Here is a 22,091-nt window from a genome sequence, read left to right as displayed (position 1 = left end):
ACAATCCCAAAGCACTCCAGGGCCTTTGGGACAATCTGACAATCCCAAAGCACTCCAGGGCCTTTGGGACAATCTGACAATCCCAGAGCTCACCAGGGCCTTTGAGACAATCTGACAATTCCAGAGCTCACCAGGGCCTTTGGGACAATCTGACAATTCCAGAGCTCACCAGGGCCTTTGGGACAATCTGACAATCCCAGAGCACTCCAGGGCCTTTGGGACAATCTGACAATCCCAAAGCACTCCAGGGCTTTTGGGACAATCTGACAATCCCAAAGCACTCCAGGGCCTTTGGGACAATCTGACAATTCCAGAGCTCACCAGGGCCTTTGGGACAATCCTGCTGCTCCTTGATCTGCCAAAGCCAAGGTTCAGCTCCAGAGATAAAGAGCAGCTTGGGATGAAGGTGGGAGCAGTGGGAACAGCTCCATGAGCAGTGTGTCCCAACATTTCCTGCCAGACTGGCTCCAGGGCCATGGGCTGGAGCAGCACCACTCCTGTAAGCACCTGGGGATATCCTGGGGGTTTTCCATGCAAACTGCCCTGAGTTCAAGGCATCAGGCATGATCACAGTCCAAGGCCAGGGGTGTCTCTTCCAGCACACACTTCACGTGCATGGCTGATGCTCATTTTTCCCTTCAGACACATTTCCTTCCCTCTCCCAGAAAACAGTGACACTTCTTGCAACCTGCATAAGCTGCAACTTCAACTAAAGCTGGATCTCCCTCAAGCACAGCTGGAACATTGGAATACTCCTGTTGTAGCATGGAGTGACAGGTTGTGATAAATAGACTGTTTCTCTGACTAATGTGTACCTAGTCAAATATTAATGAGCCAGCACACAGAGCATGAAGTAATCTTTTGTTTTTCATTAAGTGCATAGATTAAAGAGATGTTGCTTTGCTTTAATGCACAGAATTATGTCATTTCAGCTTAGAGTAATTGTTAATCACCTCAAATTGAAATGATCCTTGGTTTTGTTTTAAAGAGCATAGAAGAACAAGAAGTAGAGGAAAAACAGAAGTAGGAATGGAATATGAGACTATAGTGAAAGTGAGTGAAAAATTCCCCTTTTTATCCAGTAATGCTGATGTTGTTTTCATTTTACATGTCAAAACCAAGTCAGGACCATCCACAATTAACTGCCTGGTGGTTTTTCTGAAGTCTTTGAGCAATCCCAGCCCTGATTATTACCTGCTAGCTGCATAACACGAGCTGCCACTGACCATGACATCCCTTTGAGACCGTGCGAGCGATTTGTGCCTTCTCCGGGTCATCCCCACCCCATCATCTGCCCCTGCCTGTTTTATGGATTGCTGCTTCTGCCCCCCTCAGTGCAGCCAGCAGGGGCTGTGTGTAACAGCATGACCATCCCAGCTTTCCTGCCACAGCCCTTGGGTCATGGGAATGTCCTCTGTTCTCTGCTCACAGTAGCTGCAGTACTGTCAGATCACAACACCAGGCACTGTGCAATTTCTCTCTGAAGAGGTAAAGGACATTGATTGATTGATTGATTGATTGATTGATTCATGTGGGGTAGGAATTGAGAGCATTTGAATGTACAAGTGGGAGGTGGGGAAAGGTGTTGAAGTAGGAATTCTGGGTACCTCAGAAGATTAAGCTTACCAAGTAGATAAATTAGGGATTTGTCATCTGGGACACCAGAGTATGGGATAAAGATGGGATTAACCAGGACATCACAGCAGGAAGAAGAACTGGGGGACAAAGAGAAAGAACTGGTGAATGGGGATCAGTAAAACAGGATTAGTGAAGCCTAAAGGGGAAGGCCAAAAGGTAAGAGGGTGAATTTTTCAGGCAGGAGGAAGAGAACAGAAGACAATTGAGCAAAGGCAGGCAAAGGCTGGTAGAAAGATGAAAGTGGATTAAAGTAAGGGGGTTTTCTTCATTGCTTTATGGAAGGGCTAATGATGACAAGATGGGGATGGAATGAAGTATTATTTCAGGTGTGTTCATTATTTTCTGTGTGTTCAGGAGACATGATTATGTGTAAGCAAACTTCCTGCATCCTCCTGCAAACACAGCCATGCCAGGAGGGCTGGGCCTTTCATTTCTAGGGGGTAGCAATCAGCCACAACTTTGTCACTAAATCAGGGAAATCCTGCTTGCTTTGTATTTTTATTTACTATTTCACTCCTACTGCTTTCTCCTGGGTTGCTTTGACATGCTTTGCTTGTTTGGAGAGAACTGCCATGGCTCTCAGTGAGGGCTGTGTTTGTTCTCAGCCTGTCTAGGGGTGTTGTTTGGGTTTTTAAGTACTGATCACAGCCCTGTCTATGGACATGCACTGGCAAGGAGGAGGGACCCAGCTCTGGGTGTTTGATTGTGGGAGCATGGATTGCAGAAGAATAAGAGAAAGTGCAGAAGGCACTCTCACCCCTGAGGAGTTCAGCTGCACTAATTACCAGGGATTAGAAACAGGCCTGCCCCTGATAGGCCCCAGGTACATCCAATGAGGGTTATAAGGCTGGGCTGGCTGGGTGAGAGGAGCTGGGGTCACTCGGCAGTGCTGTGGTGAGCAGGGAGTCGGCCATGAGGAGCTGCTCATGGGAATTCACAAAGGAGGCAGGAAAGTTTTGCAGTAAGGCAACAGCAACATTTGATCTGTCCCCTGCACAGTACAGACTGAGTCCTGGGCTTTGCAGAAAGGCCAAGTGCTACCTTTGGTTTGTGAAGTGACTGTAAATTTGGTTTGTCAGGATTTTCTTTCTGTCAATCACCTGCTCTGCTCACCCAGACCCCACCATATTCCTCATGTGTGGATTCACATCGTTAGAGTTTATTTAAAGGCTTTTACTGTTGCATAAGTGAATGTTTTTCTCAAATGCTTGTTAAAGATAACACAATTGCAAGTATTGTTTAGTTCTCCTATTGTGGCAGGGTTAGAGATTAAAACTGTGAGGTGGGGCCCTGATTTCATGAGTGCTGTTTTCCTCTTGCACACAGGCAAGGGAACTAAATGTGTATTTCCTGAGCACAGTGGTTGTGACAAAAGAAAGCAGAGCCCATAATGAATATGTTGGCACCTCCACAGTATTCCAAGGAGTGGCTTACTGAAGATGGCAAGATTAAACTGGCAATTGCTCACTAGGGGACTGGGATTTCTTTGTTGTTGTGTTTAAGTGACAGGAGAATATTGATTTCTGTTCCTGAGGGATGTGCTGTCTTCCTTTCCTGAAAAGCAGGAGGATGGGAATAGAGATGAGCTGCCTTGAAACAGCTCCCTGAACATTTGAAAAAGACAGAAGAACTTGTTTTAACTCTGCTCTTGTCATACATCACTTACATTTTAAATAATGAGAGGCCAGCCTCCTATCACCTGCCTGGGTCAAGTGAGGATATCTTGGGAGGATGCTGGCAACCCACGCAAATCCAATGGCTCCTGCACAGTTAAAAGGATATCAGACCCCAGGAAAAACTAGTGAACTAGTGAAAGTAACTCCTCATTACACCACTGGAGTTACTCCTTCCTTCATCCTGCTCTGAGCACTTCAGCCCCAGAGGCTGTGAGGAGGAGCAGGAGAAGCTGTGCAGGGTGGAAGTGTCACTCAGGGCACCTGGGAAACAAAGAGGATTGGCACTGAGCACTCAGGGAGCTCCATCACACCAAAGCCAATGTGAGAATGATGGGAAGAAACATTTTTATCCACCCTTTCTGTTCTAAGCTCTCACTGTTACATACACAGGACAGGGCATTTGGGATGCTGTGGAGTGCCAGGGTAAGGGAGGGAAGGCAGGGCAGAAGAAGGGAGTAAATGTTTCCTGCAGGCCAGAGAGGAATATCTCAGCTCCTGCTCTGGTGGAGTAAAGCCCTGGCTTTGGGCTGAACAAAGCTGATCACCTTAGAGAACATTTCTGTGCAGGAGAGGCACAGAATCCTTCTAAGGCATGCTAATAGCTATGCAGAAACCTAGAGAAATTACCTAAATTACAGCTTCATTCAGGAGCTGCTTGAATCCTCTAGTGACTAAATGTTAGCCAGCTACAGGAGGAACTCCCAGTTCACCATTTTGTTTGTCAGCAGTAGACAAAATTTTGAAACAGAAAAGAATGTAGATGTATGAGTCTGGTCTGAACCTGCAGCCTTTTTTTTATTCTATGCTTTTGCACTGAGATTTTTTTTTTTTTTTTTTCTGAACAGGAATGGCTTTTAGGAAGTCTAAAAAGTAGAACCTAGAAGCTACTGCTACACTTCTCTACACTTCTCTCAGTCTTTAAGCTGTGTTTCAAATGGACACACTTAAGTGCATGAGGGAGTTTTTCAGTGAGGCTTCAGCCACATGCAAGTGCTGTCTAGGATCAAGCTGTGCTTTTTCCTAAACCTGGAATTTTGTCTTTTGGTAGCTGCTGCGCATGTGGGGTAGGAATTGAGAGAGAATTCTGCACAACTTCAGCCTCCAGGTTCAGCTGCTGCATGGCCTGTGGGGATGGCACTGCACTGTGCTGCCTCTTCTCCTGACAGCTTTATTTTCATAAGGAGGTGTTCATGCCTGAATAAAACATATGGTGTGGAGCTTATAGGGCAAATTACTTCACAGCCTGCTGATAGTGAAGGTTAGCATTTCTAGAGACAGCTTACAGTCACTCCTCTGTGCTCCTCCTTGAGATAATTCCTATCAGTGCAGAAGTGCCTCTTGGGATCAGGTTTGCTCTGCAAGGTGTTATATAGGTCTGTGAGATCTCACTGTAGTATTTCTGCTCTCAAAATGCTCCTTTCTGCTGAAAATTTTGCAGGCTCAGTTTCCAGAGCAGAGGTTGAGTTTCAGAAATTGGTATTCCTGATGGGATTGACTTGCAGCAATTAAATGCTTCCCTGTCATTTCAGTAATCCACTTCACACCAATGCAGCTTGGATGCTGCTGGAGGCGGGGAGAGCAGCCTGGGAACTGCAGGAGCTGCTGGCAGTGATCCCTCACTGTCAGTCTGTCTGTCAGGGGATCATTGCAATTCCAAGCAGGGGCTGGTGCTCTCCATGCCATGAGGGAATCAATTCTGCAGTGACTTCTCCCACTTCCAGGGCAGTGTTCACTCCTCCTCTTGGCCTGGAGTACCCTTCATCCCCATTTGTATTCAGACAGGCACTACTGCAGCTCCCACTTGAAAATACTAATTGGTTGAAAATGAATTCCAATTTTTAAATGATTGCTTAGCTTTTTTACTTTTGAAGTGATCTCTTTTTCTACGACTGGAGTTAATTTCTCATAATATCAGCTGCCATGTAATGGTTGCAACTCTTAAGCAGATTCAATTCAGGGACACAAACCATGTTTGAGGATTTACATGGGCCAGGGTCCTCTCTGTTGGCTCCTGCAGGGATTGATTTAATGTGGGAAAGCAGTGAGCCTGCTCACAGCTCCACATCCTTCCTGGGAAGAGGTGTCTGTTTTTCCTTCCAGTCACCAGCAGAGAGGACATACTGTCACTATGGATGTTGCCTGCTCTGAAGTTGAAATATTCTGTGCCTTCCTGAAATCCTTTTGGAAAAGTTTTCTGGGCAACTAAGTAAAGCTTCATCACCAGACATCTGTGAGAGTGCCCACAGAGTGCTTTTGTGTCCAATTCTGTCATTGCCCAGAGAGCCTGAGCAGGTCCCTCTCCACCCTGTGCTGGAGATGACAAAAAAAAATACAGATCTTTGATTAATGTCTCACCAAAGGTGTCTTTGTACCTGTCCTCCCTGAACAAACTGCATCTTTTGTATGAATATTTCAGTAACATGATTTTTTCCCCAACAAAACCCGTGTTTATGCCAGTGCAGTAATTATGTGAATGTACTTAGAAATATTCAGCTGTCTTCCCTTTTTATGTGTGCCTGTGCATCCACCAGCACACAGACCTGCCACAAGAGGATTGACTCAGTACTCACCCTTGTTTCCTCCCTGTAGCTCATTAATATTAGTAGGAGGATGCTCTGCCTTTCCCTATTTAAAAGTACAATAACCATGGGGTGCAGGAGCCAGGGAACTGCAGGTGGAGCAGGCAGAGGCTGGCAGGCAGTGAGCTGCAGTGGCTGGTCTGATTTAAAGAAGTTTCTCTCCCAGGTCTGGTTCTCTCCCTCAGAACATTCCAGCTGCTTTTATTCTAATTCCTGTGGCAGGAAGATGCCATTCCCAAGATCTCTGGAGCAGCTCCCTGACTGCTCTGCGCTGCGGGCACAGGGCATTTGGGAAGACAGTGCAGCCATTCCTTGGCAGGTGTTTTCCAAACTCCCTTGCTGGTCAGTGCTGCTGTGCAGTCCCTGCCGTGCCGGTGACAGGTGCCAGCAGGAACCAGCCCTGAGGGAATGGGACAAGTGCCAAAGTGTAGCTTCAGTCCTCTGGGAAGCCAAATGTGAGCAGGCGAGGGGAGTTCAGCTGTCCTAAGATCTGCTCTGCAGAGACAGGAAGACTTAAAAGCGTGGCTTGGAGGCTTCTTGGAGAGCCTCGAGCCACAACAGCAGGAGAGATGAAAATTGGTGTCTTCTCCTGGTTATGGACCAGATATTCCTCTGCAAGCAGCCTCCCCCTGCCTTCTGAAGGAGTGACTTCACCCTCTAAACCTCCCATCCATTGGGTTTGTCATTGCCCTGTGCAGAATGTCCTGGAGCAGCTCTCCTCCTGTTCTGAGTGCTGCTGCCTTTCCTTTGCTCAGTCCTGGGAGCAGCCATAGCAGGCAGTGGGAAATGGGCTGGGAAAGCAATGGGAAAATGGCTGGGAAATGGGGCAGGGAAAGCAATGGGAAATGAAGATGGGCTGGGAAGATGGGCAGGGAAAGCAATGGGAAAATGGCTGGGAAATGTGCATGGAAAGCAGCCGTGCAGCCTCAGCACAGGTTCTCACCCCGTGCCCTGCACAGCCCCTGTCAGCCTGTGGCAGGAGGGAGCTGTAACTCAGAAATCTGAGTTCTCCTGTGGATTCTGTGCCCCCATTCTCTCTCCTGCTCTATCCAAAGGGCTGAGGAAATCTTTTTGTTAGCCAAGACAGCTTGGTGCTCCAGCTTAATTTTCATTGTGTAATTTTAAACACAGATCGTGCCAACAGTGCTGCAATTAATAGATAGCCTAAAGACTTATTATTTCAAACTAATTGATATGTAAGAAAGTTTAAATAACATAAGTGATAAGAATTTTTTAGGAATAACTTCTGTAACTAATTCAGAATAATCTTTTTACTGCTATTTAGAGTAACAGATGACTTTATTATTCACTCACCATCACTAAATCTAATGTCTGTCTGTATTTCTCTAATACTAAACAGATTTCCATGAGATGGGGAAGAGATGACATCTTACAGTTATTGTTCTAAAAGGTGTTTTTGCAAGTTAATAACCTCATTCATTTCTGATACTGTCTACTATCATTTGAAATAAATACTCCCCAAGTTCCAGATGAATTTCTGTTGCAGAGATGTGCACTCTGCACATTTTTAGAATAGGGCTCTAAAGCAAGAAACACGTGTTTTTAAAGTACCCTTTTGCTTCTCCAAATCACTTGATCACTTATGAAAGGCCTTTATTTTTCTAGTGTTCATTAAACTTATCTTCAGCTAGATTGTGATCAGAATTGGCATCAGAGAATACACTGTAAAGCTGTAAGACCTCTCAAGAACTTTTTAATGCTTTTGGAAGATGTTAAGTACCAAAATAATAATAAAACACTGATAGAGCATTAAAAAGATAAGTTCTTGTAATGGAAAGGGTTTTGTTCTATTGCCAGTGGTTTTTTTTTTCTTAAATAAGGTTTTGCATGGTGCAAAGCCTTTCCAAGAGAGAAGCTACCAATAGTGAGACACATAAATGAAATCAGATTAAAAACAAAGTGGAGCTCCAGGGGGATCATGTTAGGCATTTTGATGGCATGCCTCTCAGTGGAAAAAAAAGCAAAGGGCTTAGTGAAGTTCCGTGAGCTTCATCTCAGCTCAGGCTTGACCCTGTGGTGAACTGAGCTTTGATGAACTGTGTTAAGCTCAGGGGGAGAGGAGGCAGGAGCTGCTCCGGCTCACAGTGAGGTCAGTGAGGAGCTCACAGTTCCTGCAGCGGCTGTGGGGAGGCCCAGAGTGACCTTCCCGTGCCACTGAGCTCTGGGGGGACAGGGGCACCAGGGGAACTGACCTCCAGGGGTTTAAAGTTGTGCTGTCCCTTATCCTCCTGCCCCTGCTGGCTCCTAAGGAGTTAGTGTGTCCCTTTTGCTGGCAGCAGCAAGGTCTGACCCAGAGCTCAATGGCAGTCTCTGTAGAGATGTGTTCAAGAGCTCTTTCAGAGCCGGGGAAGCGTGCCAGGGCACAGCCTCACACACAGGCCCTGTGACACATTTCTGTCACAGCTCCTCACTGGACATAGCCCACCCCACCTGAGAGCAGGCTGTGAGGCTGCAGCACGAGCAGGGTGGCAGCTCCTCAGCCAGAATCAGCATCAGGAGGCAGAAACACCCTCAGCAGCAGTGTCCCTTCCTCTGGGAGCTCAGGTGCTGCAGGGAGACCCAGATGGGGTTGGACAGAGAGAGCAAGGTCTGCAGGTGAGAAAGGCAGCTGCCCTTCTCTGTGGGAGGTTGTTATCTCTTGGCTGTTGGATTTTGAGCAGCAGCCTGGTCCCTTTTCCTGGTCCCTTCACCCTTTGCAGTTTGCTTAAATTGAAAAAGGGAGTGATGTTCAGGTGAAAACCCTGAGCCACTGAAACACAGCTTTTGCACCTCTCCTTTGAGGCAGATTATGATTACCCCCAGATCCCTGCTGGGTCAGGAGCAAGCATCTCATGCCCTTTAGTGCCAGCAGTTCCTTCCCTTGATGTGCTCTGTTTGCACCAGTACTTGTGTGGAACCAAACCCCATTAAAGCCAGTCACTGCCTTGTAGACTGGAGTGAGCTTTGGGTATATGCTGTACCAGGCAGGAGTTCAGGCTGCTCTGGGCAGCTTTGTCCTGTTGATCTGGCTTGATGAAATTACCTTATTTGTCAATTTTTGCATTGTGGGATGCTTGCTGGACATCACTGACATAAAGTTTTCTGCATGGGTCATTTAAACTTGATGGGTAATTAGAGAGTTGCCTAAGCTTGCAGCAGTCAGCGTTAATATGGACTTTGGAGAGAATGTTTAAATGAAAAACAACTGAACTGAAATATTAATCCCTTGAACTTAATCATGAGGATGGCTCAGCCAACCTCCTAGAGCATTGTACTGCTTAATCCAGTAACAGCAGTACAGACAGCAAGAGGAGGGTTTTTTCCTTTAAAGCTCATTGTAGTATCAGGAAGTAAAAACCTTCAGGCTATTTTTAATTAGGCTGAACCACTGGGCAGTGTCGCTCTTACATTAAGCTCTAAAGTTTTTAATAGTTACAGTTAAAATTCTACACTAATTTTGCTTCTCAAGTGAAAAAAAAAAGCTAAGTGTGTTGTGTAATATAGCATGAAGTGATGAGCAGTGTGGATATCTGGATGAACTCATGGTGGAAGTGGAGGGATGTGAAGATAATCACAGTATATAAACACAGAGCAGCCCTCACCAGCCTCAGTGCCCAGTAGCAATGATACATCTCCAGTTGATGGCCATTGGGTAATAATGAACATATTCATCAGCACATGAGTTTGAACCCAGTCCCAGCTTTTTGTCATTGTTAAACCCAGCCTCAGAACTTGCCTGGCACTTGGGAGTACAAAGGCCAAAGTACTGAGCCATCCCTTCTGGAAGATGGAAGAGGAGGGAGAGTGGCTCAGTCTCCACTGGCAACTTCTGCCAGGTTCTGAATGGATTTTTTTCATTAGCCTGTTATGTTCAATGGGTCTGTCACTAACTTGGCTCATTATCTGGGGAGAGTCAATGCAAAAGTCTCTGCTAATAGTGAAGAGGAAGCCAGATTCATGTTGTTGATGAGTTAGGAAATATTTTGGAACAGCCTTCACTGTTACAGGGGGGTTATAGAACTGCAACTGCTAGAAAAGGTTTTCAAAGAAACTTTGAAGGCTTTGATCTTTTTTCAGAGTGTGCTTGCTTTCCAGTCTAGAAACATTCATTTTCAACAAGATATTAGGAGAAGGACTGACTGCTCAGTAATTTTCCAAGCAGACCTTTCAGTGGGGCTCCATCTTGCAAGGCTCCTTGGCATGGAGAGCAAGGTAAATTCCAAGTGCAGCAGAGGCTTGATCAGTGTGATATTCTGAGCCAATGGTGGCAGCTCCCTGCCATTGTAGGGCCATGGGGCTGGCAGTGAGGGTGTACCCTCAGGAAGGTGCTGTCTGGAGAGGCACAGCCCTCAGTGTGTGTCTGGAGCTCCTCAAAGCAGGCTGGAGAGCAGGGCAGAGCAGGGCATGGCAGTGAAAGGAGCTGCCAGACTCAGTCACAGCCTGAACTGTTCCTTGGCTTCCAGGAGCACAGGGATGCCCCTGCAGACAGACAGACAAAGGGATTCTTTATCTCCTCTTCATTGTCCTATTGGAGGAGAAGGCTCAGAGGGAATTTCTGTGGCACTGACCTGTTACAGGTGTCCTGCCAAGAGCTAGACACAGACACACTGTCATTACCTGTTAGCAAGGTGGATGTGAGAGACTGGGAAGTGCTTTGTTAACCTGAACCCAGAGTTCAATCTAGGTGAGCATCCAAAAGCTCTGCTGGGGGTTCCACCACCTTTTCTCCAGATCTGAACTCCAGCAGCTCCTGAGCCCTCACACAGGAGGCCTTAAGCACCTGAAACTTTCTTTTCTTGTCTCTCCTCTTTCCAGAATTGCCAGAATCTCTATTTAGGGGGACAACACCGCTCTCAGGCCAAACACAGTAAATATTGAGTGCAGGCTCCATGGCTGCTGGGGACATCCTGCTCTGCAGCCATGGTGCTGCTGCTGCTGCTGCTGAGTCCTGTGTTCTCGCTCTGCCTGGGGTTTGGAATATTTCTGGGATATATTGTTGCTGTTGTAACCTCAAGATGTCATTTAAAATGAGTTTCCAAGGGACTGTCATGACCTCTTGAGATGAGGATTACAATACTGCTACTCTTGGAAGGCCTGTGCTGTTTACAGGCTGCCTTGGAGGCACCGTGGAAGTGGAAAAATATCATTTATTAGAAGGTAATGGCTGCACTGATCTTTTTTGTTGTTTGTTTGTTTTGCAGTATCCAAACTATGGACAGCACTTTAAAAAAGGACCAGCTAAGACGCTCTCTTTGAGCTCTGTCACTCAAGTTATTTACCCTGGACCCACCCCAGTAAACCAAGGGCAGTATCTGCTGATAGATGAGACTTCAGGGGAGCTTCTCTGGATTTATTGCATTGAAACTGAGCAGATTCTCCTTTGCTTACAGTGGAGACAGCTTACTCTAGTGATGATGAAAAAGAACAGAATCTCAGAATCTACCCTTAAAATGCCCATAGAAAGGGGATTTTTTTTCCTGTTCATTCTAGCTCAAATTATTTTTATTCATATGCATTATGAGGTGCATAGGTCATGCTTTTATGGTGTTGTCTAAGAGCCACTTGACAGCTTAAGAAAGCATTTTATCCTTAAAAGCAAACTGTTACATGAAATAATCATCAGAAAGAGGAGTAATTCCAAGTATGCAGCTTACAAGGCACAGAGCAGGGCTGTGCATGAGAATAAACTGCCAGACTTTTGAAGAAACAGGAAACGAGTTACTGTGAAGAAAATCCTTCCACAGAACTCAGTGCAGGCTACTTCTTTAAATAATTTCTTTAAAGAAAATGCAAGAGATCTGAAATTGCTGCTAATAATACAATTGCCAGTAGGAAAAGATCACCAGTTTAGGCTTTTGCTGTAAGGACCTTCTCTAACTCAGCAGGTCTCAGCAGAGATACTGTACAGGTGAATGTGTGTTCAATATGTGTATAATCTGGGCAGCACTCATGGGGCCCACCTCAGTAATTCATTGATTGTCTAGGGAGGGTAGTAAGAGAGCTGGCAATGTTATTGAGATGAGGATTAGTGGGATTCCTAGGAAGGATGGGCTTGAAAATTGGTCAAAGAAGCTGAAGTTTATGGTCAGGTTCAGGAGGTAATGCTTGGAGCAATGGGTGGTTTGTAGAGGGGGGATTTATTGATACAAATGACAGAAGTTTGGGTTGGATAATTTAAAGAGAAAGTGAGTCAGATGCCCCAGACATTTATTTTTAATCAGTTATTGGAGCAAATGTTGGTTTACTAGACAAAGGTGGCTATGAGCTGCATTATAAAGACAAGAATCCAGGAGCCGGGTGCCACTGGTTTAATGGAGGTTGCAGTTGGCAGAGGCACAGATTGGTGGAGACCCCAGGTGACAGTCTGGTGCCTTGGCACAGCAGATACCAGAGGGACTCATTCATCTGGGGCTGGTGTAGCCTGGGGAGGCAGAGCCCCTGAGCTGCAGCATGGCACATAAGGGGGGCAGTGGCTGTGCAAGGGCAGGTGCCAGGGCATGTGTCAGCCCCTGCCTGGCCCCTGCCGTGCCTGCTGCTGGTTTCTGTGCAGCCTGTGGGCGCGGGGGCAGAGGGGAGCAGGCAGAGCTGGGGCTGAGCCAGCAGCCCTGCTCCCAGGGAAGCAGCATGGACACTGGGGGGTGCTGAGGGCAGCCTTGTGTGAAGCACATGGGGAGCATCTCCTTCAGGCAGGGAGGCAGAGAAGGACTTGGGGATTGGTGTGCCTGGTGTCTCATGGTCTGCAAAGTTACCACTGTTGGAAATGCAGAGATGTCCTTGTCTGAGGACAGGACTCATCAACAGGAGCTTTCCAGACAGCATGAAGGCATTTCCTGCTGCTCTTCACCTGGTGCCACCTCAGCTGCCAAGTGCCCTCAGGCTCCCCTTGATGGTTCCACACTCCCACATCTCCTGAGAGAAAACCCTCTCTACCTGACTAGTTTCAGCTCAGGGTTAGCAGCGGTGTCCTTGAGCTGTATGAGGCCCAAATGTTACCATGGTTGGCACTTCCCTGGTGTCACTGGGAGCAAAGGGAGCTTTAGGTGCTCTCTGCACATGCAGAGGTAACTCCTTCCCCAGAACCTGCTGCTGCCAGCTGCTGCCTTAGGGCCATTCTGGTGCTGCACAGGGACTGTGGCCTGGAGGCATGAGGACATCTGAGCTGTGCTTACTCCTTTGCCTTCCCAGCAGAAATCTGCTTAGTGGAGGGAATAACATGGTCCTTAATAAGGAACTCCTACTGTTTCCAATTAAACAAAAATTGCTGCCTATAAATCACTTGATCCCTGAGCTCTGTTCCTCAATTTCACTCTCCCTGTTACTGAGCCTCCATCTGCTTTTAACAGTTCTTGTACTCATATGTCTTTTAATGCTGTATCCCTCCAGAATGGCTTTCTAATTAAGTAAGCTCTGCAAATGAAAAGCAGAGGAACAGCAGCCTTCTTGCTCTCTGTACCCTGTATCTGGGAGTCCTCCATGTGCTATTTTGGAAGCTAAATTGAGGTCGCTGACATTATGCATATTTGTTGTCTGATGCAGGCTTAAAAGCCCCAAATCCTCTATTTAAAAGTATCTTAAGGCACATGGGTCAAATATTTGCAGGAAGAAAAATAAGTATTTGTAGCTTTAGCAGATTTAGAGAAGGAGGGGAGGAGTGAGAAAGGGGCCCCAATCCCAGCCCAGTGTTGCTGTTGCAATATGGCAACACTGACCACTGAAAATATCAGTGGTGCTGGTGTTAGCAAAATAAACATTTCCCATGGCACGTGATAAGGAAAATGGGAGCTCTGCTGAACAGAAATTCCCTGCAGAGGCTGCAGCCCCCCTTTGATTAGAAATGGAGCAGTGGCTGCTTACAGCCTGTTGTCAAAATACATTCTGCTGAAATTGCACAGAAGAAACAAATGCACTTGAGTTTCTCATCAATAAAACAAAAAGCACAGGCACTGTCTATGTGGAATTAAATAATATCCTGCATGTGGGCAGTGCCAGGGTAATTATGGATACAAATGAGTACCACATTTCAACTGTGAGTAAATGCAACAATCAAATACCAAAAGAGTAAGTTTTTCATATATTTTGCTGCACTCTGCCTCAAGGAGAAATAACACAACTTTAAAATGTCTCACATTTGAAATCTTAACTCAAAAATTGTGAAAAAATCTTAAGCATAAAGAGTTTACTGTTGGAAATGTCAGAGATTGTTGGAGATACTGAACTATTTAGTCCTCAGAGTCTATTTTTACCTAAATTGTTGAGCCAGGATATTTGAATAATTTTCCATTCATAATTCTCTGCATCATTCAGGGAAAGAAAGTCATCAGGAAAAACAAAATAAGATAAATTTAAAAGGAGATAGAACAGAAACACCAAACTCAAAAATCTGCCCTTAGAGAAAAATTCCCAGTGGAATGGAAAAACCTGAGACTTAAAAAAGTGACTTATTTGGAGTCATATTAAATCCTTGCAGTGGGAGAACTTTCTCAAACCAAATATGGCCATAATTAATGTTTTTGTTTCAACAAAACTGTGTTTTGGTGGGATTTTTTCACCAAAATGTTGTATTTCACACGTAACTGAAATTGGTTGTATTTCACACATAACTTTCTCAAAATGTTTTTGGCTGAAGAGTGATTCTGGAGATGCTTTTCCAGCAGTGACCCTTGGGTCATTCCTGAGCTGCAGGTACATTTAAGAAGGTGTGTGAGCAGAGGGAGTGGCAGGGTGGGTGGGCTGGCTTTGCACCAGCTGGGCTGTGCGGGCAGCACAAGGATGCTGCCAGGTCCCAGGCGTGTGGGGACAAGGAGAAGGGCAAACACGGGGGCCCCTGAAAGGCCACTTGCTCCCAGGGTGCAGGGAGGGCAGCAGGGTGTCACACCCAGCGGTTCCCAGGGGCTGCAGGAAGGGCTGCATGTGCCTCTCCCCAGTTCCCCTTTCCCTTGGGCCGCTGGGCTGCAGCAGGGGGGGAGGTGGGAGCTGTGGGCCAGCTGTGCCCACCTCTGTCCCTGTCCCCCATGGGGGGAGTGCCCTCTTTGGGCTCTGCGGCAAACAGGGATTCATTCGATCCCCTGGCAGGCACGCAGGAGTCTGCAGGGGCTGGGTCAGGAGCATCTGAGCCCACAGCCTCTGCTGCTGCAGATAATCCTTTATTGATCACAGTCACTGCTTCTAGTGCTGCTCATTTGGGAGTTCTAATAATAACAGCTAGGTACAAAGATGAATGTAAATAGTTTTAGTCATACCATCTGTTTCCTTTCCTGAGCGTGTTTCCCTTGCTTTAAGCTGAACAACCCCAATCATTGTCCCCTCCCACATTCCAAGGAAGGGCTGCAAGGCCCTTCCCTGACCGGTGGCTCTTTTTGGGAAGCAGTTGCAGCCAAGGATGCTGAAGAGCCCTTTGAACTGGGAGGGAGCTGGGCAGCTGGCTGGCCACCAGGAGCTCTGCTCACCTGTAGAGCCCTGCTGGTGCCCTGTCCCTCAGCTCAGGGCTCTGTTGGCTGCATTTGAGGTGTGTGCTGTTTGTCCAGAGCAGATTTTGTGTAAAGCTGAGGTGAGCATCAGCTGGCATTTTTTAACTTGCACTGTTGGGTAAAAATATAAAAGGCAGGAGGTGGAAGCACACATTGAAGAGCTTCTGGCCACAGCCATCAAGAGGGACTAACACATTCATCTCCTGTCCCCAAGGACCCAGTTGCCAACACTTAATGATGGCTCTGCATTTTAAAGTTTTAACTTCCCTGCCTGTCAGTAAAGTACAAGGGAGTGAGATCTACCTGAACAAGAAATAGTGTCCAACTGTGGGACACTAAAGCCACACGGGGGTGACATTTGTGTTGTTTTTGTTGTGGCTTAAGGAGAGGACAGAGGATCTGTAAGAGGGCAGGCAGTGAGCTAACAGAAGGAAGAAGGTTGTTACATGGTAATGAGGACAGTGGTCCAGATAATGATCTGCCAGTCTCATTCCCCCCCCTTGTCTGACTCCAGAATCCTAACAGCAAGTGTAGGTCACCTTGTTTAGTAGCTGGGGAGCAGAGAAATTGGGGTAGGTGGACTTGTGATGGGAAGCAGCCCAAGGGAACAGCAAAGTGAGCAGGAAGGGCCCCTGGGTGGAGCCTGGTGAGCTGCTGGTGGAGCAGAGAGGTTTTTACTCACACACTAACGTGGCATCTTGTCTTGCCATCAGCCAGCCAAATGAGAGCTGTGTGTGGCTGCTGCTGGGAGGGCAGCTCTCCATTCATTGCCATGAACTGCAACGTCCCTGTGAAGCTACAGAATAGACAGAGCAACACAGGCTTTTTAAGAGAAAAACAGCTGCATTTCTTTAGGCCAGCTGGTGTTAAGCAGGCAACTTGTTTCTTTAGCCTTGTGTGGTAGCTCAAGGGCCAGAGAATGGATGGGATCTGAGGGGCTTGTCAGACCCTGAGCAAGGGGGAGAACTGACAGAGCCTTTGGAGTCAAAAACAAAACTAATTTTTACTGATGCAGTTTAATCAACCCTCCTTGTCTGCTGGCTGCTCCTTCTCAACTAACTTCAACCTTCTCATGATTAGATATCTCTACAGACTGTCTCTGGAGACAGAGAGGTGGCTCTAGATCCATGTCATTTCTATTAAGCACTCAGCTTAGGGGGGATTAGCCACTGGAGGTGCTTCAAGAGAATATTGGATGCAATCATTACCTAACAACATGCTTATGGCTGCACTGGGTTCACATAATGTTCACTTTCTGAGGGACTTCAAATATTTCCTTTGCTTTTAAACCTAATTAAGCAAATCAAAGTTCTGAAGGAAGTTGAGAGCCAGGAGCATTTTCCCTGACTTATGATACTGCACACCTTCTTCCGTACCTGAGGTGCCCAAAATCCACAAATGCCATGTGTGACAGTGAGGTGGGGGAATGCAGCAGCCCATCTCTGGCTTGGACACTCCTGTGCTTTTAGCAGGGCAGGTATTTAGCCATGAACTGTAACCCCAAGCACCATGAAGGCAGAACTTAATCTTTTGCCCAGGATTGAATCTTTGGTTTTGCAGTGTGAGCCAGTGAGTCCGTGCTGCCGACACTCCAGCAGTGTGGATGTGATATCATGGGGGCTGAGGAGCTCCCTGGGCAGCAGGAGTCACTCCTGGGGCTGTGGTGAGCAGGGCAGAGAGGGAGGATCATTCCAGTTTTCTCCACCAGCCACCCCATGGCACTGTTCCTCTGATGATGCCTGTACTTGTGGAAGTGTTTGCAAAATGGAGACAAAAGGAGGATCCCTTCAGAAAATTTGTATCTAGACATATAGCCAGAAAATGAAGGGGTGCAGGAAAAGAAGAAGGGTGTTATGATAATGATTAACTACCACAGTGACAACTATATATTTCTAGCTGATAAAAATATGTATTTTAGACATAGGATGTGTTTTAATGGAACCGTTTGTGCCTCAGACTTGGTTTTATCTGAGGTGGAAAACAGAGGCCAGGACATCAGGAGAATTGCCAGAAAGAAGGCAGGAAGAGAGCTTTAGCAGGGAAACCAAAAGGAAAAAGAACAGATCTTAGATCTTGAGGAAGAAAAGCAGCAGAATTTGTCTAATTAAGGAATGTAGAACTAGACCGGGTGAGCTAAGGACATTGATTTGCACATCAGGAGAAAGGAGAAGAGGCCTCACAAAAATAAAGTCAGAGATGCAGGATGAAAACCAGGACAGAAGCATGGGGAATGGGATTGGAAGGGCTCAGAGGGAGGGGCAGTGATAGAGGCACATGGTGTGTGTGGACAGGTCAAGAATGGGAAGCCTAGGATAGGACCTAATGTTCAGGTGAAAATTTGCATTGCCTGTTGAGAGCTGTTGCAGTGGGGTGGAGGAGACCTGAAACTGCACAGGACAGACTCAGGCCTAGAGCTGAAGGATCAGAATTCCTAGCACCTTTGTCCTGGAAATCCTGGGAAAATACTTACCTGAAAACACAATTGCCTAAGAAACCATTGCAAAACTGCTGCAGCTACAGTTAGCAGAACCTGACTTCCTCTTTTTAAGAAGGTGGGTAGATGGATGGATGGATGGATGGACGGACAGATGGAGCGGGTCTGGCTTTGGAACTCACCCCTTTTGCTTCCTGCTGTGCTCATATTGGTCATGATGAAAAAATTGGCTTTGTCTTCAGTTGAAACTTTGATACACATTAATGTTTTTCAAATAATGGATCGTGCAGATCCTAATATGGGCACTAAAAACAAAGGCTGTACTAATAAATACTGGGAAAGGACCCACTGCTTCCTGAAGACTGATAGCCAGATTTCTTTCTGCATGCCTTTTGCATCCTGTTGATGATATGACACTTTTTCCCCAGTAATGTCCAAGACACATTCTGCATTAATCCGATAATGTAACTTTCCATGATCCAGCCCTAAGAAATGTAATTTGTTTCCCCCCCCCCTCTGACTCCCTTTGACAACTGACTTTTTCCTAATGGTTTCTCCAACCCAAGAAATCTGGCACAAGTTGTTTTATTGTTCTCAGAGCAACGTTTGTGGTGTGTTTGATGTGTGATTAACTACCTGAAGCTCAATGAAGGCCTTGCTCTTTCAAAGGCTTATCCGTGATCCATACTGCACCTGAATGGGGTCTTGTCAAAGCCAGTGGGAGTATGGACACCACTACAGTTAAATCCACATGAATTTGAAGGATTTGGGTACCCAAGGATGGTACCCAAAACCAGCCTTATGACTGCACGTTCCTCCAGCTTTGCAATGACTGCATGGAAATTGATAGGCACTTTGGATGTGTGGTGCTAATACGGGAAAGAAGGGAGTACGGTCTTGAATTGTGCAAAAATGCCTTGTTAATGCCCCTCCTGCCTGGTGTGGTTCTTTCCCCATCCGCTAACACTGGTCACATCAGACACACCTGAAGACAGCTTGTCTCTTTTGTTGTAGTTGCAGGTGGAACTTGATCAGGAATATCAAGACAAATTCAAAAGACTGCCTTTGGAAATTCTGGAGTTCGTACAGGAAGCCATGAAAGGGAAAATCAGTGAGGATGGAGACCACAGTTCTGCCCCCTCTTCCCTGGCCTCTGACAGTGGAAAATCAAATCATAAACCTCCACAAAGTGAGGAGGAATTGGAAGAAGATAACCAAGAAAAAGTGTTTGATACTACTTTTTAACTGCCCAAGAAACAATCAGTGCAGCGGGCGCACCATTCCCAACTGCCCGTCTCCGCTCTGCCGGGGTGAGCTGCGCCGGAGCTCCTGGGAGGCAGGAGGAATCTGCATTCAAGTGCACATTTCCCCAAAGGAACATTTTATAAAAAGTATTCTGCAAAGGTCTTCATTCTCATTCTTCATCTGATTATTGTTCTAAAGCTTAGTGCAGTTGTAATGGGAAAATTAATATGTTAACCTCCCTCTTCTCTTTATTTTTCTTCTTCTTTTTTTTTTTTTTTTTTTTTGGCCAGTTTACAGTGGGTAATTTTCTGGCCATGTTCACTGTTAAGAATGTTTAATGAAGACCAGTGTATTGTACAGAGAAAAGTGTGTGCAGATTTCCTTTTGGAGTGCCAGAGCAAAGTGCTCCAAACTAATAGAGATCCTGGCGAATATTACAACAGTACTTAATCATATTTGTTTCCTTCTTTATAACTGCACCTTGACAGCTGTACCATCCTTTTACATTTGCACTGAAACCTTGGATCCTTTTTAGCTCTGCAAGCACTGGTGGCTTGCTGTCTTGATATTATGTTTATCCCATGGAGAGACATATATTTGCTGCTGAAAATTCTTGGAACTGTGGGGACGAGAGGAAAAGGGAGAGAAGAACCCGCGTGGAGATTGTCGGTGTCTGTGTCTGTCTGCTACACCGTGTGAGTGCATATATGTTTGTATATATATACATTTATATATATATATATATAGCTGTATGTGCACACACATCTGTCTATATACACACACAGCATGTTGCTATTTGAAGTTGATGTGGTCTCTTGGCCAAATGAAATGTTTCAGGGATCCGTGAGTAGGGAGAATCTTTCCGAGAGCTAACATCTGGGTTATACTGCTATAGAATAATCATGGAATCATAGAATTCTTTTTGTGGTGTTAGTGGTGTAAATCAAAGTAGTTTTAGAATATAAATTTGATATATATTTTGCAGACTCAAAAGTATTGATTTTAAGTATCATATTTTAAGCTTACTGAATTTGATAGGATTATAAAATGTTTAGGACTACAGTATTTGAAATCTAACAGAATCTTCCATTATTTTTAAGACTGAGGTTCAGTTTTACTAAGGTCTAAAATTTAAAAGCAAAGTATAAAAACCTGACCACTGTTATTTAAAAATGTATATTAATCTGTTTAACTGACTTGTTAAAATAAGAACAATCAAAGTTAGTGTACTGTATGATATGCATGAGAGAAGCAACAGCACATTCTGGGAAATTTCTATTAGATGACAGAGACACATTGTGAAAGTCAGGATATTTGAAAAGGTAAAGAAATGCTGTTCTGTGGATTCCCCCCCAGCAGAAATCAGAGTCACAAACCACCTCAGACAATTGGGATTGTACCTGGGCCAGTGCACGATCCTTCCCCGCTGGTGGAGGTGCCTTGGGGCAAGGGAGAATCCCGCCCAGAAGCCCCAGGCTGGCCTGGAGACACTTGGTCCTGCAGAGTTGTGTTCTCCTGCACCACTGGGCTGGGGGCTGGGCTGGGAATAACATTCACACCCACCTTTGCAAGATCAGGGCCTTACCTAGGGCTACACGGCAATCAGAGAGAGCAATCAGTTAATAGGGAGGCATTTTAACACATCATAACAGTTGAGTTACCTTACTTCCATTCCCTCAGGAGTTTAGCACTTAAAGTAACTTATTTTATTTAAATTTAAGCAATAAAATACAAATCAAGCTTAAGTTTTCAGTTAAATAATGGTGTATATATATATAAGTTCAAATCTTGGAAAACAAACAGTATTTTGATGTTTCCTTTTTAAACTTAGAGCAGAAAGAAAGAAAAATTGCACATTGTTTGGAGATCATATTTTGAATTAAATTGTTCTGGTTTATGATGATGAAATCAGTGCACATGAAATTCAAAAATCTGACTTTCATCTTAACGCTAGGAAAGGTGACTCCTCTGCTAATCCTAGTTTTGCACTTTGAAATCAATCTTAATCACTCATTGAAAATGTAGAGTTGAGATTTAATGCTGCATTTTATAAAGTTAAAATGACGTGTTGTCTAAATTATTACAAGAATAAACTGATAGCAGTGTTCATACTAAAACTGAAGCTATTGCATTACAGAACCGTTGTACAGCCAGGCTTTTTGGGACAGTCCTGGCTCCTCTGAACCTCGGCGCGACGTTCCCGAGCACTGCAGGGGAGCCAGGACTTCACACAGTCCTCAGAGAAACTCGGGCAAATGCCAGTTAACCTTTTATTTATATTTAATAAGAAATAAATAGACTGGTTGGGTTAAATATACTATCAGCTGTAGTCATTTTACAGTACGTTTGTATTTGACCATTTCCTGTACTCACATTTTTTTATATCTGTACAGTGCCACTTTCTGCAGGTGTAAGGTAGTGTGTGATCCTGTACATCTTGCATCGTTCAAACTATTTCAGTGAAACTGATATCATTTAATATTGATATTACTTGAACTAGAGTAAGATAATGACAAAAGGGTCTTTATGATGTGCAAGTCTTGTGCCTTTTATGTATTTGCCTTGTTCCGTGTTGAATGTGTGGAAATGCTGTATTGTGGACTTTCTGCTGTATAGAATAGAGCTGTCTATATTAAACTAGGTCGTGCACTTCAGATATCTTTACACTACTGAAAATAGCTTGGTTTTGGCAGTATAAACAGAATTTTAAAAATTCTAATGAAGGCCAGACATTTTAGACTTACCATGTTCATAATTATGTTAATTAATGCTCATGTATTAGCTAAACATTCACTGACAGATAACTAAAGGGACATCATTGCTTGCCTTTCTTTGAAATCAGTGTTGCTCTTGTACATTGTATTAATAGTGTCTGTGATTGATTAGTCCTTGATGATTTGCTTTCAGAGTAGGATGAAATATTCCAGTTAACATGTACATATTTTTTCGGTTCCTCAATCTATGATTGTTTCAGAGGCATAATTCACATTTTTGTAAAAATTCTATGCAATTTTGTGGCATGATGTTTCTTCCACTTGTAATTTTATGTGCT

At 45.1% G+C, this 22,091-nt stretch overlaps 1 protein-coding gene across 3 annotated transcripts in view; it reads left to right on the top strand.

Annotated features, from left to right (window-relative positions):
* Positions 1–19,314, top strand: part of PLCB1 (phospholipase C beta 1) — a 328,677-nt gene extending 309,363 nt beyond the window's left edge. The window contains exons 32-33 of one of the 3 annotated variants that reach the window (XM_066546017.1): positions 989–1,053; positions 18,809–18,922. In XM_066546017.1, coding sequence (XP_066402114.1) covers positions 989–1,027 — 39 coding nt within the window. In that variant the 3' untranslated portion in view covers positions 1,028–1,053; positions 18,809–18,922. Of the gene's footprint in view, positions 1–988; positions 1,054–18,808 lie in introns of all 3 variants that reach the window. The other 2 variants (XM_066546018.1, XM_066546016.1) reach the window with 2 other exon arrangements.
* Positions 19,315–22,091: the final 2,777 nt, after the last annotated feature.

The sequence above is a fragment of the Molothrus aeneus genome, chromosome 3 (assembly GCF_037042795.1).
Source record: "Molothrus aeneus isolate 106 chromosome 3, BPBGC_Maene_1.0, whole genome shotgun sequence".
Taxonomy (NCBI): Eukaryota; Metazoa; Chordata; class Aves; order Passeriformes; family Icteridae; genus Molothrus; species Molothrus aeneus.
This window is presented reverse-complemented; position numbering and strand designations above follow the sequence as displayed.